The 17221-nt window shown below is 43.8% G+C and overlaps 1 protein-coding gene across 18 annotated transcripts in view; it reads left to right on the top strand.

Annotated features, from left to right (window-relative positions):
• The window catches only part of LOC122543966 (uncharacterized), a 199269-nt gene that overhangs the window by 64851 nt on the left and 117197 nt on the right, over window positions 1–17221 (top strand). For 17 of the 18 annotated variants that reach the window (XR_015754592.1, XR_015754591.1, XR_015754595.1 and 14 more), the window contains exons 1-2: window positions 16028–16134; window positions 16757–16882. Coding sequence is in view for 7 of the 18 variants with exons in the window: in XM_043682972.2 (XP_043538907.2) it covers window positions 16070–16134; window positions 16757–16882 (191 nt within the window). In the remaining 11 variants the exon portion in view is untranslated. Of the gene's footprint in view, window positions 16181–16756; window positions 16883–17221 lie in introns of those variants that run through there. The other variant, XM_087983719.1, reaches the window with a different exon arrangement.

Genomic DNA, 17221 nt, shown 5'->3' with positions numbered 1-17221 from the left:
GACAGTAAAGACAAGCCAGGGAGCTATAGACTGGTGAGCCTGACCTCGGTGATGGGCAAGTTGTTGAAAGGAATCCTGAGGGACAGGATGTACATTCATTTGGATAGGCAAGGAATGATTAGGGATAGTCAACATGGCTTTGTACGTGGGAAATCATGTCTCACAAACTTGATTGAGTTTTTTGAAGAAGTAACAAAGATTGATGAGGGAAGAGCAGTAGATGTGATATATATGGACTTCAGTAAGGCATTCGACAAGGTTCCCCATGGGAGACTGATTAGTAAGGTTAGATCTCATGGAATAAAGGGAGAACTAGCCATTTGGATACAGAACTGGCTCAAAGGTAGAAGACAGAAGATGGTGGTCGAGGGTTGTTTTTCAGACTGGAGGCTTATGACCAGTGGAGTGCCACAAGGATCGGTGTTGGGTCCTCTACTTTTTGTCATTTACATAAATGATTTGGATGCGAGAATAAGAGGTACAGTTAGTAAGTTTGCAGATGACACCAAAATTGGAGGTGTAGTGGACAGCGAAGAGGATTACCTCCGATTACCTCAGCAATAACATTAGCAAATTTGCTGATGATACAAAGCTGGGTGGCAGGGTGAAATGTGATGAGGATGTTAGGAGATTACAGGGTGACCTGGACAAGTTAGGTGAGTGGGCAGATGCAGTTTAATGTGGATAAATGTATGGTTATCCACTTTGGTGGCAAGAACAGGAAGGCAGATTACTAACTCAATGGAATCAATTTAGGTAAAGGGGCAGTACAGAGAGATCTGGGTGTTCTTGTACACCAGTCAATGAAGGCAAGCATGCAGGTACAGCAGGTAGTGAAGAAGGCTAATAGCATGCTGGCCTTCATAACAAGAGGAATTGAGTATAGAAGCAAAAGAGGTGCTTCTGCAGGTGTACAGGGCCCTGGTGAGACCACACCTGGAGTACTGTGTGCAGTTCTGGTCTCCAAATTTGAGGAAAGACATTCTGGCTATTGAAGGAGTGCAGCGTAGGTTCACGAGGTCAATTCCTGGAATGGCGGGATTACCTTACACTGAAAGACTGAAGCGACTGGGCTTGTATACCTTGAGTTTAGAAGACTGTGAGAGGGGATCTGATTGAGACATATAAGATTATGAAAGGATCGGACACTCTGGCAGCAGGAAACATGTTTCCGCTGATGGGTGAGTGCCGAACCAGAGGACACAGCTTAAAAATACGTGGTAGACCATTTAGGACAGAGATGAGGAGAAACTTCTTCACCCAGAGAGTGGTGGCTGTGTGGAATGCTCTGCCCCAGAGGGCAGTGGAGGCCCAGTCTCTGGATTCATTTAATAAAGAGTTGGATAGAGCTCTCAAAGATAGTGGAATCAGAAGGTTGGTTGCAGAAATTCAAGAAGCGTAATGGTGTGAAATACCTGAAAATCTGTGGCAAAAAGGCTTCTGCTGACCATGAAGCAGCTGAAAATTATGTTGGTGAATTTGCCAAGCTGATATCTGATGAAAGCCTTAGTCCTGAACAAACTTACAATGCTGATGAAACATCTCTCTACTGGCGTTATGTCCTGAGAAAAACATTAGCCGTTGCTAATGAGAGAGCACCAACAGGTTTTAAGGAAACTAAGGACAGATTAACTATTCTTGGGTGGGTCAATGCTGCAGGCACACACATGGTGAAATTAGCAGTGATTGGGAAAAGCAAACATCTGAGATGTCTTAAAGGTGTACGCAATTTGCCTGTGCATTATTATGCAAACAAGAAAGCATGGGTAACCAGAGAAATTTTTTCCGACTGGTTCAGTAAACACTTTGTACCAGCGGCATGAGCTCATTGCAGACAAGCTGGACTGGAATAAAAGTGTAAAATTTTATTGTTCCTGGGCAACTGCTCTGTCGAACAGCTTGTGAAAAGTTATGTTTTTGGCATTTACTTGTCCCCGAATGTGATATCGGTATTACAGCCTTGTGACCAAGGAATTTTACGCTCATGAAGAGCAAGTATAAAGACTATTTTTTAAACAGAATGCTTACTGCAGTTAACAGAGAGGTAGGAATTCAAGACTTCCTGAAAGAGTTTAGTCTTAAGGATGTCATTTACGCAGTTGCTAATGCTTGGAATGATGTTGATAAAGCAACATTAACAAATGCTTGGCACAAATTTTGGCCTACAACGATGTTTCTTGAAAATGAACCTGCAGATGAAGAGTTTGAAGGATTTCATGTCACCAAAGAGAAAAAGATGACAGCATGCCTTGTTACTTATGCCAAAATTTGTCGGATGAAAGTGTAAATAAATTACATGAAGCTGACATCGAAGAAATGCTGAACATTGATAATGATATGCCTGTTGTGCATTCCTTGAGTGATAGGAACATTGCTGAAATAGTTTTAAGTACGGGTTCCTGTACAGATAGGAGTGAGGATAGTAGTGGTGGTGATGATGTGATGAGTTAGGGAACATTGTTGAAAAATTCCCCATTGACGATATGGTGAAAATGTGTCATCAGTTAATTGCTGGCCTTGAACAATGTTCATTTATCAATGAGCAAGAGATTATGGCAATTTACTCAATTAAAGAGAGACTGCTTAGACAGAAACCTATGTTAATGAGACAGATGACACTTGAAGAAGCCTTTAAAACCTCCGCCTGCCACAGTGCTGAAGCTATGTGTGTTTGAGTTTTACCAAATGTTTTTATTGGAATGATTTTTTTAATGGAAATAAAATGTTGTTGAATATTTATGGTCGATGTATTTCATTTATCAGTACACGACTCTATAAAGTATGGTAGTACTTCTAATCTTTATTTATCCTGCTTAGTGTCAGTATTCATACGTTTTTTCTGTAGTACAGTATTTATTTGATTATGGGTTGCTGCCCTGCACCCTACAGGGGACACTAAATTAGTTCTGAAAACCGCAAAATTCCCATTTCTGCAAAGCAGCTGGTCCCGAGCATTTCGGATAAAGGAATACATACCTGTACTTTTCCTTAGGAGGGTCTGCAGGAATTATTAGCCATCAAAACCAAAAGTATCTCATTTGCAGCCGCACCCACTTGGACAACAAGATGGCACCACCTTAGCAGGAGTTAGGACATGCTTTCAGAACTATGTCTATTTTCCCAACAAAACCGGTGCACCCTCAACTACATACTCACAAAGGAGGTTGGGGTTTGCGCCATAGTTAAAGGCAAATGCATGATGGGGGTTACTGCCTCATCAAGAATATTACCAGGCATGCAGATAACATCTACACCTTTGTCAGTTAATGACAGAAGGCATGGGTTGGGGAGATTGGGGTTTTGGCTCATGCTACAACTAGTTGATAATTTTGTATGTTGGGATTGTTTTAGCTTGTCTCATTGTTGGCATTGCTATTGTTAAATGTATTATTGCCAAGCTAATAAGTTCTGTTGACAGCATTGGATCCCCCAGAAAATGCTTCTTCTACATCTGAATGAAGATGAGGAGGTGCGATTGCCGACCCCTACTTCCTCCCCTGAGAAGAAGGAAGAATGGCAGTCTCAAGCATCCATTCGATTGGACTGATCTAGTCACTGGCCTCCCTTCCTATGGTGTCGTCTTGGAATGACCAAAGAGGGGAGATGAGGATCTGAAATCAGAACACAGGTTGAAGAAGCTAGTTGTAGTAAGAAACAACCATTTAATACATGCTCTTACTATAGACAGCAATAAAATGGCTTTTTAATGCAAATAATATGACAAAATGGCTTCTAGGCTGCAAATGAACAATTCTGCTTAAAGCTGATTCTATGGCTTTTAACCCGGCTGAAACTGAACTAACTACAGTCTGTCTCAACAAAGATTAGCAGACAATGCTTCCTTTACAGCGTAGAAATAACTAGACTAGATATGACATTACTAGCCATCCTAATTGACCTTGCAAGTACAGGTGCAGAGACTAGGTTCGCAAGTTAGGAGTACTTGGATGTTGGAAAACAAGGTTGGTTCCCATGAACAATCATTAGACTAAGTTGCTGTCAACAAAGTCATTTCATTAAAATTGATTGGTAATTGTTTGAATGTGCTCTGTGATTATGGCCTGTACTTATCTCAAAAGAAGTATAAAAATGTCTTTGTCTTTAGCCAATTGCACAGTTTCTCCGAGGAACACGGAAGTGTTTAACTTCTGTATTACTGGACAACCTGTGCCCAGCCAAGATTGAATAAAGTGTGAAATCTTACAAAACCAGACTGAATTGCTAGTGTTTATTGACTGAGTGCAGAACAGAGACCCCCCCCCCCCCCGGAGTATCCAGATCTTCATTCAAAGTTCCACTGACTTTAGTGTCATCCGCAAATTTACTAACCTATCCTTCTACGGCCTCATCCAGGTCATTTATAAACATGACAAACATCAGTGTCCCCAAAAGTGATCCTTGTGGTACACTAATAGTAACTGAACTACAGGATGAACTTTTCCCATCAACCATTACCCTCTGTCTTCTTTCAGCTAGCCAATTTCTGATCCAAACTGCTAAATCACCCTCAATCCCATGCTTCCGTATTTTCTGAGATAACCTACCATGTGGAAATTTATCAAATGCTTTATTGAGATTCATTTAAACCACATCAACTGCTTTAACCTACGTACATCTGTTTGGTCACCTTCTCAAAGAAGTCAATAAGGTTTGTGAGGCACGACTTACCTTTCACAAAACTGTGTTGACTGTCCTTAATAAAATTATTCCTTTCTGGACGATTATGAATCCTATCTCTGACATTCCTTTCCAACACATTACCCACAACCAAAGTAAGGCTCACTGGTCTACAATTACCAAGGTTGTCTCCACTCCCCTTTTTGAATAAGGGGACAACATGTGCTATCCTCTAGTCTTCTGGCACTATCTCTGTCGACAATGATGACACAAAGATCAAAGTTAAAAGTTCTGCAATCTCCTCCCTAGCTTCCCAGAGAATCCTAGGATAAATCTCACTCAACCCAGGAGACTTGTTTATTTTCACACTTTCCAGCAATGCTAACACTACATCCTTATGAACCTCAACCCTGTCGAGTCTAAAAGCATGCATCTCAGTATTCTCCTCGACAACATTATCTTTTCCCTGTTCCTCTTCTATCTCTTTGGACTCCTTGCACAACTTCCCACAACTGTCCTTGACGGGCCCTAATCTTATTCCAGTCATTCTTTTACTGCTGACAAGTAAAACAAAGGTTTTCCTTGATCCTGCCTGCCAAAGTCTTCTCGTGTCCCCTCCTGGCTCTTCTTAGCTCTCTCCATTTAGGTCTTTCCTGGGTTACTTGTAACTTTCAACCAGGCAAAAGTGAGGACTGCAGATGCTGGAAACCAGAGTTTAGATCATCCCAACCACCCTAACTGAATCTTCACATCTCAACTTTACATAATTTGGAGATGCCGGTGTTGGACTGGGGTGTACAAAGTTAAAAATCTCACAACACCAGGTTATAGTCCAACAGGTTTAATTGGAAGCACACTAGCTTTCGGAGCGACGCTCCTTCATCAGGTGATAGTGGAGGGCTCGATCGTAACACAGAATTTATAGCAAAAATTTGCAGTGTGATGTAACTGAAATTATACATTGAAAAATTGATTGTCTGTTAAGCCTTTCATCTGTTAGAATACAGTGATAGTTTCACTTCTTTCATGTGTAAATCACAAAACCTTTTTTTAAAAGTTGCATTCTCGGGTTAGCTGTTAACAATGGTGACAGCTAGACAATATGTTGAAGGCGTTAGCCCCCTGTGTTCTCTGTCTATGACCTGATGTTCAGATTGATTCTAATCTAAAAAGTGAGATAACAGAGTTTTACATAAATTCATGCAGTTTTTGAGCTCAGAGTTCTACATGAATGTATGCAGTTTTTGAGCAAAGTGCAATGTAACTCTGCAAGTACAAATTCACCCCACAAAATATGTGTGCATGTGGGTCTTTGTCTGTGTGTGTGTGTGTGTGTGTAGTGAGTGCAGAGTGTCTTAAGTCTGTGAGGGGGTGCATGTGTGAGTGTGGGAGTGTGTGTGTCTATAAGGGGGTGTGTGTGTGTGTGTGTGTGTGTGTGTGTGTGTGTGTGGTGCAATGGTGATCACCTGTAATGTGACATGAACCCAAGGTCCCGGTTGACGCCCTCCCTATGGGTACCGAACTTAGCTATCAGCCTCTGCTCGGCCACTTTCCTCTGCTGCCTGTCCTGAAGGCCACCTTGGAGGATGGTCACCCGTAGGTCTGAGGCTGAATGTCCTGGACCACTGAAGTGTTCCCCAACTGGGAGGGAACCCTCCTGTCTGTTGATTGTTGTGCGGTGCCCATTCATCCGGTGTCGTAGCCTTTGCTCGGTTTCCCCAATGTACCATGCCTCCAGGCATCCTTGCCTGCAACGTATAAGATAGACAATGTTGGCTGAGTCACATGAGTACCTGCCATGTACAAGGTGGGAGGTGTTCCCACGCATAATAGTAGTATCTATGCCCACAATCCAACACGTCTTGCAGTGTCCACCGTGACAGGGTTGTATGGATTGTCCTGAGAGCCGGGCAGTTTGCTACGAACAATGATCTGTTTGAAGTTTGGCGGTTGCTTAAAGGCAAGTAGTGGAGGTGTGGGGAAGGTCTTGGTGAGGTGCTCATCCTCATTGATAATGTGTTGCAGGTCGCGAAGAACATGGCGTAATTTTTCAGCTCCTGGGAAGTACTGAACAACGAAGGGTACCCTGTCAGTTGCAGCACGTGTCTGTCTCCTGAGGAGGTCATTACGGTTCCTTGCTGCGGCACATTGGAACTGGCGGTCGATGAGTTGAACATCGTACCCCGTTCTTGTGAGGGCATCCTTGAGTACTTTCAGGTGTCCATCACATTCCTCCTCATCTGAGCAGATCCGGTGTGTGCGTAGGGCTTGTCCATAGGGAATGGCTGTTTTAAAATGTTTTGGGTGGAAGCTGGAGAAGTGTAGCATTGTGAGGTAGTTTGTGGGTTTGCGGTAGAGTATGGTGATGTGGTGTCCATCCTTGATGGAGACGCACATGTCCAAGAATGAGACAGACAGTCGAGAGTAGTCCAAGGTAAGTTTGATGGTGGGATGAAACTTGTTGATGTCACTGTGTAGTTTTATCAGTGACTCCTCACCATGGGTCCAGATGAAGAAAATGTCATCAATGTACCTGGTGAACAATGTTGGTTGGAGATCCTGCATAGAGAAGAAATCTTGTTCGAACCTGTGCAAACAAATGTTGGGATATTGGGGTGCAAATTTGGTCCCCATGGCTGTTCCATGTGTCTGGATGAAGAATTGGTTGTCAAAGGTGAAGATGTTATGATCGAGGATAAAGCGGATGAGTTGTAGGATGCTGTTTGGAACTGTCAGTTGTTGGTGTTGAGTACTGAGGCTGTTGTCGCGATGCCATCCTTGTGGGGGATGCTGGTGTCAAGTGCGGAAATGTCCATTGTGACGAGGAATGTTCCCGGTTTGACTGGTCAGTGGGTGCTGATTTTCCGTAAGAAATCTGTAGTGTCGCGACAGAAGCTGGAGATCCCCTGTACAATAGGTTTCAAGATGCCTTCCACATAGCCGGAGAGATTCTCACTTACGGTCCCATTGCCCGACACGATGGGACGTCCCGGTGTGTTGGCTTTATGTACTTTTGGAAGGCAGTAGTAGTCGCCTACACGAGAAGTACGTGGGATGAGGGCGCATAGGGAACTCTGAAGGACTGGATCCAAAGTTCTGATCAGTGTGTTTAATTCTCGAGTGTGTTCTTTGGTCGGATCAGCTGGCAGTTGCCTGTAGTGTTCCTGGTTGTTCAGTTGTCGGTACACTTCCTTGCAGTAATCTGTTCTATTCTGAATGACAATGGTTCCTCCTTTATCTGCTGGTTTGATGACAATGTTGTCATTGGTTTTGAGTGCCTGGATGGCATTGCGTTGTGAACGGGTGATGTTTTGCTCTACCTTGTGGGTACGGCTGATGAATCTGGCATTTATATATTTCCTGACAGTTTGAGCATACATGTCAAGCCCAGGGCAGCGGCCCTCCGATGGGGTCCATGTTGACACCTTCTTTGGTCGCTCCTCTACAGATCCCTGTGATGACTGTTCTCGTTCATCAGTGGGCTCAGTGGGATCACTGCCGGCACCTTGAAAGAATTCCCGGAGTCTCATTTGTCTAATGAACTCCTCTGTGTCTGCTTCCAGAACTAATGGGTCCATTTTGGTGGTGGGGCAGAACTTGAGACCCCTACTCAGGACTTCAGTCTCTTCCGGTCGAAGGATGTGGTCCAATAGGTTGACAATAGACTTCCCCAGAGTGATAATGTTGTCTACTGTGGTTCCAGGGCGGGCTTTGCTATTACTGGTAAGAATGCCAAGTTTCTCCAGTTTTTTTGTTCTTGGCGTGCATTGTACGCAGTGTAGTTTTGTTGCCTTGTCTGTTTGGCAATGTCACATAATTGTACCGATGTATCCTGTGTGCAGGCTGTGAGTGTGGACTCCATCTGAATTTCAAGGTTGCGGCGCCTGCTGTAGAGTTGGTGCATGAGATGATTGAGAAGTTTACGAGAGGTGCGGTGGCAAAGTCTCTCTCATAGTCTGTGTTGTAGATCAACCTAAGTGGGTTCGTGATCCGTAATCCTTTGGGATCTTTCCTGCTTGTCTGCATTCCTGTAGAAACTTGATGTCTGTCTGTGTCGATATGTGCAATCTTCTTGGAGATCCTCTCCACTTTAAGCCGGCGGTTAGTGGTGTCGATAGTAGTCATGATTTGGAGATGCCGGTGTTGGACTGGGGTGTACAAAGTTAAAAATCACACAACACCAGGTTAGAGTCCAACAGGTTTAATTGGAAGCACACTAGCTTTCAGAGCGATGCTCCTTCATCAGGTGATAGTGGAGGGCTCAATCGTAACACAGAATTTATAGCAAAAATTTGCAGTGTGATGTAACTGAAATTATACATTGAAAAATTGATTGTCTGTTAAGCCTTTCATCTGTTAGAACGTTTGATGAGGACTCATCTCTTGAGGTAGTATAGGCTAAGGTTAGAAACCGGAAAGGAGAGGTCACACTGTTGGGAGTTTTCTATAGGTCTCTGAAAAGTTCCAGACATGTAGAGGAAAGTACTGCAAAGATGATACTGGTGGAGTGAATGTAACAAGGTAGTTATTATGGGGGCTTTAACTTTCCAAATATTGAATGGAAACAAATGGAAACGGTATTGTTCGATTAGTTTAAATGGGTCAGTTTTCACCAAATGTGTGCAGGAGCATTTCCTGACACAGACTATGTAGATAGGTCAACAAGAGGCGAGGCCACTTTGCATTTGGTATTAGGAAAGGAACAAAGCCAGGTGTTAGATTTGGAGGTCGGTGAGCACTTTGGTGATCATGATCACAATTCGGTTATGTTTAGATTAGATTAGATTACTTTACAGTGTGGAAACAGGCCCTTCGGCCCAACAAGTCCACACCGAATCGCTGAAGCGCAAACCACCCATACCCCTACATTTACCCCTTACCTAACACTATGGACAATTTAGCATGGCCAATTCACCTGACCTGCACATCTTTGGAACTGTGGGAGGAAACTGGAGCACCCGGAGGAAACCCACGCAGACACGGGGAGAACGTGCAAACTCCACACAGTCAGTCGCCTGAGGCGGGAATTGAACCCGGGTCTCTGGCGCTATGAGGCAACAGTGCTAACCACTGTGCCACCGTGCCGTCCACTCAGCTATCAAGACACAATATTTCTCAATACTTCACCAAAAAAGAAGCATCATGAATATCGTAAATAAAAATACAGAAGCAGAGCAGTTGTTTAACTTGAAGCCAGACCTGGAAATGCCTGTCAGAACAATGCACAAATATAATTCCCCTGGAGATGGAATAACATTTCATTGAATGGTTCAGTACCACGTGACCCAATTCTTATTCATATTCCAGGGGCCAGCAGCAATACAATGTCACATCAGCCGCAGGCCATCACAGCGTATGCCCTATGACACCACGGTGGAGCCAGAAGCCCCGGAGTCAATTTGTTAAAGAAGCCTCCCTGAGGGTCAGGCAGTCCTGCATTGGGATGACCAACCACTATCAGTTTACAAGGGACACATCTCCACATTAAACAGACTCGAGGCTAACTCCCCTTCCTCCTAATTTAAGGCCCATTAAACCGAAATTCCTCATGATTGTTTGGAAGCATTTATTCCAGATGTTGGCGAATTAATTCTGTGGACACTTTGGTTAAAGTTTGAACATGGTGAGAAACAATGTGACAGGATGTGTACCCATTGGCCTTTAAACCCAGAGCCTGAATTACTCGACCAATACTTAAAGCAATAATGGTAGTATAGAACCTGATTACAGCAGAGAAAGTCTCCATTCTGCTTGGTCTGTTTGTGTTTCTAAAGAGAAACACAAATGACACTGCAATTAAAATGGAAAAAATAGCAGGTAGGCTGCAGAATCACTTTTTATGTATCCATACATAGGGCTGGTTCCTGGTGATATGGATGTGTTCGCAGTGACTGGGATCAGACTGTCCCCATCTCTCCACAATGAAAGTCCCAGCCTGTATTTAGGAAGGGTAACATTGACAGTAACAATTGCTATTTCAGGAGCTGCAGTCTGAAGCTTGAAGTTGGTGACACCCAGGTTTTGGGATCTTACAGGATTTTTTACACCTCAGACTGTGAGGAGCATTTAGTCAGCACCTTCGGCTGTTCACCAAACATTCCTGAGTTGATATGGCCCATAATCTAAGAATTACGACCAGACCATTCAAGGTGCATGTTCGGAAGCACTTCTACACATAGGGTTTGTCAGATGTTTGGAACTCTTATATACACAGCAGTGGACACTGGATCATTTATTAACTTTAAATCTGTTAACTTCTAATATTAAGGGTTATGGGCCAAAGACAGGTGAATGTGGTTACGTCTCAGATCAACCATGGTTTCTTTAAATGGCAGAATAGGTCCAAGGGGAGGAATGGCGTAGTCCTCTTCCTATGTTCCCATAATCTTTACTGATTTCTTTTCACACATTTCCAGCCTGTCAATGGGGATACTGTCAGCGAGAAAATATTCTCCAATTATTGATTGTTCTGGGAATATCTGGTACAGGTTGACCCAGGCATCTTATCTGAGCTGAAAATGTGTTGCTGGAACAGCGCAGCAGGTCGGGCAGCATCCAGGGAACAGGAGAATCGACATTTCAGGCATAAGCCCTTCTTCAGGCATCTTATACCAGAATCACAACATAAATAACTGATTGTATTCTTACTCTTGAAACATTAGACACCTAATGTTCTTGTTTTCAAACAAACCCGATAATGATTCATTTTCCTCAGCCCCATACGGAACAACACGGGGAAAAAAGCAGAGAAGTTGAGAACAGAAGCGAGTCAAACAGTCAGGGCAGGACTAATAAATTAAACTGCATTTATTTCAATGCAAGGGGCTTAACAGGGAAGGCAGATGAACTCAGGGCATGGTTAGGAACATGTGACTGGGATATCATAGCAATTGCAGAAACATGGCTCAGAATGACAGGACTGGCAACTTAATGTTCCAGGATACAAATGCTACAGGAAGGATAGAAAGGGAGGCAAGAGAGGAGGGGGAGTGGTGTTTTTATAAGGGATAGCATTACAGCTGTACTGAGGGAGGATATTCCCAAAAATACATCCAGGGAAGTTATTTGTGTGGAACTGAGAAATAAGAAAGGGATTATCACCTTATGGGGATTGTGTTAGAGACCCCATAATAGTCAGTGGGAAATTGAGAAGCAAATTTGTAAGAAGATTTCATTATCTGTAAGAATAATAGGGTGGTTAAGGTAGAGGATTTTAACTTTCCAAACATCGACTGGGACTGCCATAGTGTGAAGGGTTTAGATGGAGAGGAATTTGTTAAGTGTGTACAAGAAAATTTTCTGATTCAGTATGTCGATGTTCCTACCAGAGAAGGTGCAAAACTTTACTTAGTCTTGGGAAATAAGGCAGGGCAGGTGACTGAGGTGTCAGTGGGGGAGCACATTGGGGCCAGCGACCAAATTCTATTAGATTTGAAATAGTGATGGAAAAGAATAGACCAGATCTAAAAGTTGAAGTTCTAAATTGGAGAAAGGCCAATTTTGACGGTATTAGGCAAGAACTTTCAAAAGCTGACTGGGGGCAGATGTTCACAGCTAAAGGGACGGCTGGAAAATGGGAAGTCTTCAGAAATGAGATAACAAGAATCCAGAGAAAGTATATTCTGTTAGGGTGAAAGGAAAGGCTGGTAGGTATAGAGAATGCTGGATGACGAAAGAAACTAAGGGTTTGGTTAAGAAAAAGAAGGAAGCATATGTCTGGTATAGACAGGGTAGATCGAGTGAATCCTTAGAAGAGTAAAAAGGGAGTAGGAATATACTTAATAGGGAAATCAGGAGGGCAAAACGGGGACATGAGATAGCTATGGCAAATAGAATTAAAGAGAATCCAAAGAGTTTTTACAAATACATTAAGGACAAAAGGGTAACTAAGGAGAGAATAGGGGCCCTCAAAGATCAGCAAGGCTGCCTTTGTGTGGAGCTGCAGAAAATGGAGGAGACACTAAACAAGTATTTTGCATCGGTATTTATTGTGGAAAAGGACATGGAAGATATAGAACGTAGGGAAATAGATGGTGACATCTTGAAAAATGTCCATATTACAGAGGAGGAAGTGTTGGATGTCGTGAAATGCATAAAGGTGGATAAATCTCCAGAACCTGATCAGGTGTACCCTAGAAGTCTGTGGGAAGCTCGGGAAGTGATTGCTGGGCCCCTTGATGAGATATTTGCATCATTGATAGTCACAGGTGAGGTGCCGGAAGACTGGAGGTTGGCAAACGTGATGCCACTGTTTAAGAAGGGTGGTAAGGACAAGCCAGGGAACTACAGACCAGTGAGCCTGACATTGGTGGTGGGCAAGTTGTTGGAGGGAATCCTGAGGGACAGGATGTACATGTATTTGGAAAGGCAAGGACTGATTTGGGATAGTCAACATGGATTTTTGTATGGGAAATCGTGTCTCACAAACTTGATTGAGTTTTTTGAAGAAGTAACAAAGAGGATTGATGAGGGCAGAGTGGTAGATGTGGTCTATATGGACTTCAGGAAGGCATTTGACAAGGTTCCCCATGGGAAACTGTTTAGCAAGGTTAGATCTCACAGAATACAGGGAGAACTAGCCATGTGGATACAGAACTGGCTCAAAGGTAGAAGACAGAGGGTGGTAGTGGAGAGTTGTTTTTCAGACTGGAGGCCTGTAACCAATGGAGTGCCACAAGGATTGGTTCTGGGTGCTCCTCTTTTTGTCATTTCAGTGCAGGTTCATAGCTTGAAAGTGGAGTTGCAGGTAGATAGTGAAGAAGGTATGCTTTCCTTTATTGGTCAGAGTACTGAGTTCAGGAGTTGGGAGGTCATGTTGTGGCTGTACAGGAAATTGGTTAGACCACTTTTGGAATATTGCATGCAATTCTGGTCTCCTTCCTTTTGGAAAGATGTTGTGAAACTTGAAAGGGTTCAGAAAAGATTTACAAGGATGTTGGCAGCGTTGGAGGATTTGAGCTATAGGGAGAGGCTGGACAGGCTGGGGCTGTTTTCTCTGGAGCATCGGAGGCTGAGGGATGACCTTAGAGAGGTTTACAAAATTAGGAGAGGCATGGATAGGATAAATAGACAAAGTGTTTTCCCTGGGTTGGGGAAGTCCAGAACGAGAGAGCATAGGTTTAGGGTAAGACGGCAAATATATAAAAGGGACTTAAGGGACAACTTTTTCACACAGAGGGTGGTGCGTGTATGGAATCAGCTGCCAGAGGAAGTGGTGGAGGCTGGTACAATTGCAACATTTAAAAGGCATTTGGTTATATGAATAGGAAGGGTTTGGAGGGATATGGGCTGGGTACTGGCAGGTGGGACTAGATTGGGTTGGGTTAACTGGTCGGTATGGACGGGTAGGACCGAAGGGTCTGTTTCTGTGTTGTACGTCCCTATGACTCTAAGCAGCAATATTCCAGTCCCACACTCGCCAATTCACTGCTGTCAGTGAAAAGCAACAATGCAGCTTCAGTCGGGGTGTACTGCTAATCATTGGTAGATTAGATTAGATTACTTACAATGTGGAAACAGGCCCTTCGGCCCAACAAGTCCACACCGCCCTGCCGAAGCGCAACCCACCCATACCCCTACATTTACCCCTTACCTAACACTACGGGCAATTTAGCATGGCCAATTCACCTGACCTGCACATCTTTGGACTGTGGGAGGAAACCGGAGCACCCGGAGGTGAGAATTGGTATGTGAGAATCTGCAACCCGGGCCAACCTCCCAATGCACCAAGAACAGGCTCAGGAAAACTGAGGGAGATAATGTCCTGATCACTAACCTCTTAGCAGCATTTCCAAAGGTCTGTCAGAGTCAACCATAAAAATTGTTCACCAACTTTCTAAAAGTTTTCAACTGTTCAATTACTTTATTTTATTTAAAGACTGACCTTTGCAAATTTGAATGCGAACGCTGGGGATGTGCATTAGTGAGTATCGCATTTTCTGTTGTTCGTCTGTCAAATTTGTTGATATTGAAGTGAATTTGCTTTAAAAAGAAAGACACAAACCAGACAACATTAAATCCAGCAAGAGATGCTGATAAAACTCGATGTCAATGTTGAGAGGAAGCAAAAACAAAGTGAATTCTCAATGATTTCACTGAGTTTTCAGCTGAAAGCATTGGCGCCGTGGGCCTCTGGTGGTCAATTTAATACATCACAACAATTTTAAACAATTAAATGGCCTTGATAAGAAATGTGGTTCTAACCTGACTGCGTGTCCAGCTACCTCAGTTTGGAGAGTAGGAGATTTTTAATCTCAGGTCGTGTGTTTGACACCCTCATTGGACAATGATCCTTTGAAACCTTGCTTTTTGTTCTGAACATTGACTCTTCATTCCACTTGCAGTGCCATCACATTGAGTGTGTTTCTCTCCTGTTCAGGGGATTTATATCCCAGTTGGTGGTTGAAGATTGAAATTGGACTGAATGGATGACATGTTTGTAGGTGTGGCTTTACGTTCACCGAACAGTGGCACTTTAAAGTTGACAGGTTCTACTCATGTCCTCGGTCACGCATGTGGTCACAGGCGCTCAGGCGAGGGGTCAGATAAAGTCAGAGAGTTAAAGAAATATTGAAAATCTGTCCATCATAGTCAGAAAGAAACTCACAACCTCTCCAAGTTCCCTTCCCCTACTGACATTGAGCCTCGGAAGGAAGAGACCAGTGCTAACTAGAATGTCATGAAAAATCAAACAGCTTCCATGAAGAACCCCAAGTGGATTCACAGACAGATTTCATAGCTGTTCCTGTGTGACTTAAGAGGGGAAAAACGAGGATGGTAATGATGGAGACCATCTGCAGATACTATCAGTTAACTCCGACCTCTCCACCAGTAACATCTCCGATTCTGACCTAACTGGAGGCCCTTGACTAAGCTGAGAAAATCCCTTACATTTGAGTGAAATCACTGTTAAAACAGGAGAAAGCATGGCCAGGGAAGGGAAGAGCAAGCCCACTTGGGGGAAGCGCAGCTTGGAGCGTCTGCAGTCCCATGGTTTAAGGAAAATCTGTAATGTTTGACTTTGTAACTATTTCTTTTTTTCTCTTTTATACTGAGAACACTGCAGTGCTGAAAATTTTCACTGATTTATTTATTTTTCACCTTCTGTAACTTAAGAGTTTTCTTTCTGGGTGCATTGTCACTGAGATGTCGCTATTCGTAGGGATATTGCTCACTTCTCCCTGTCTCATGTGACCTGCATCTGAGAACACGTGACAACAAACCCGCCCATCCGAAATAACGTTCTGTCTTCAGCGAGCCTCCCACTGGCCCCGCAATTCACTCACACAGAGAGGGTGGTGCTCGAACCCACCCACATTTCCTGATTGGCCAACATTCCCGCCGCGCTTTCCCTGCTTGGAGGACCAGTAGCCCCAGCTCGGTCCTCCAGTCCCGCCCCTTGCGTGTCACTGGCCGTGTGACGTAATCCGTTAAGCGGGACGAATACTGCAGCATGCGCACAGTTAAAGGAGGTTGTGAGAATGCGCGCTATGTTCGGAAAGAAATTTTGCGTCGGCGGTGAGTGAAATTTAAAAGGGAGGGCAGCGGACAGAGCTACATTCTGGTGAGAAGGTTTCATGGTTGATCAGTGTCGGGCTCTAGCCCCAATTATGAGGTTTCCGGGGCTGCTATTTAAGCAGCAGAAAGCCTCAGGCTTCTTCCCAAAAACAGGCCCTTGTCAACGGCCGCGATTCTTGGTTCAGTTTTGTTTTGATTTTTAATTAATCGCTTCACTATTGGTTAATCTGTCTTTGGTGTGAATGGAGTTGAAAACCAAAGTTATTGGATTAATTTATTGCTATGTTCACTGAGGAGTGTGTGCCGTGTGCTGTTGGGAGATGTGTGTTAGTGACTGAAATTGATGGAAAACTGTCCCCATGATCATCCTTGTCACTGAGTTGGCTGTCATTGTGAAAGAGGCTGAGAGAGTGGAGGGAGAGAACTGAACAGGATGGAGGTGTTTGGAAATTGCGGTTGTTCATTGCCCATCACCCCACCACGAAACCCACATCATTGTTTCTCTCACTGCTCCACTTCCCCAGTTATACATCCTCCCCACCCTGTCCCACCCCTCTTTCCCCCCCCCCCCCCCCCAATGTCCGCAAACTTGTAAAGCTGCTTTCTTATTTCCTCTGGACAGTGTTGTTTTTCTCAGATTATTTAACAATTTGAGAACTGAATCAAAAGCGAGAGACAGAGCAGCCAGACCAGAAGTTTCCAAAATACTCTGCACCTCCTTAGAGGATTTTCATCCAATAGTTATAAGGTAAGGCTGATACCTGTATCAGTTACAGTCATTTTGTTTTTTATGTCTCACCTTTTATCAGAACAGAAACATAGAAAATAGGAACAGGAGTAAGTTGTGATGTTTGATCCTGCTCCACTATTCAGTATTTTTTTTGAATTAGATTAGATTACCTACAGTGTGGAAACAGGCCCTTCGGCCCAACAAGTCCACACCGACTCGCCGAAGCGTAACCCACCCAGACCCATTCTCCTACATTTACCCCTTACCTAACACTACGGGCAATTTAGCGTGGCCAATTCACCTAACCTGCACTTTTTTTTTGGATTGTGGGAGGAAACCGGAGCACCCGGAGGAAAC

The sequence above is a fragment of the Chiloscyllium plagiosum genome, unplaced genomic scaffold (assembly GCF_037043375.1).
Source record: "Chiloscyllium plagiosum isolate Xiang-an unplaced genomic scaffold, Cpla_swu_hap1 HiC_scaffold_46, whole genome shotgun sequence".
Taxonomy (NCBI): domain Eukaryota; kingdom Metazoa; phylum Chordata; class Chondrichthyes; order Orectolobiformes; family Hemiscylliidae; genus Chiloscyllium; species Chiloscyllium plagiosum.
Note: the sequence above shows the minus strand (reverse complement) of the source record. Positions and strands in the feature narration are given on the sequence as shown.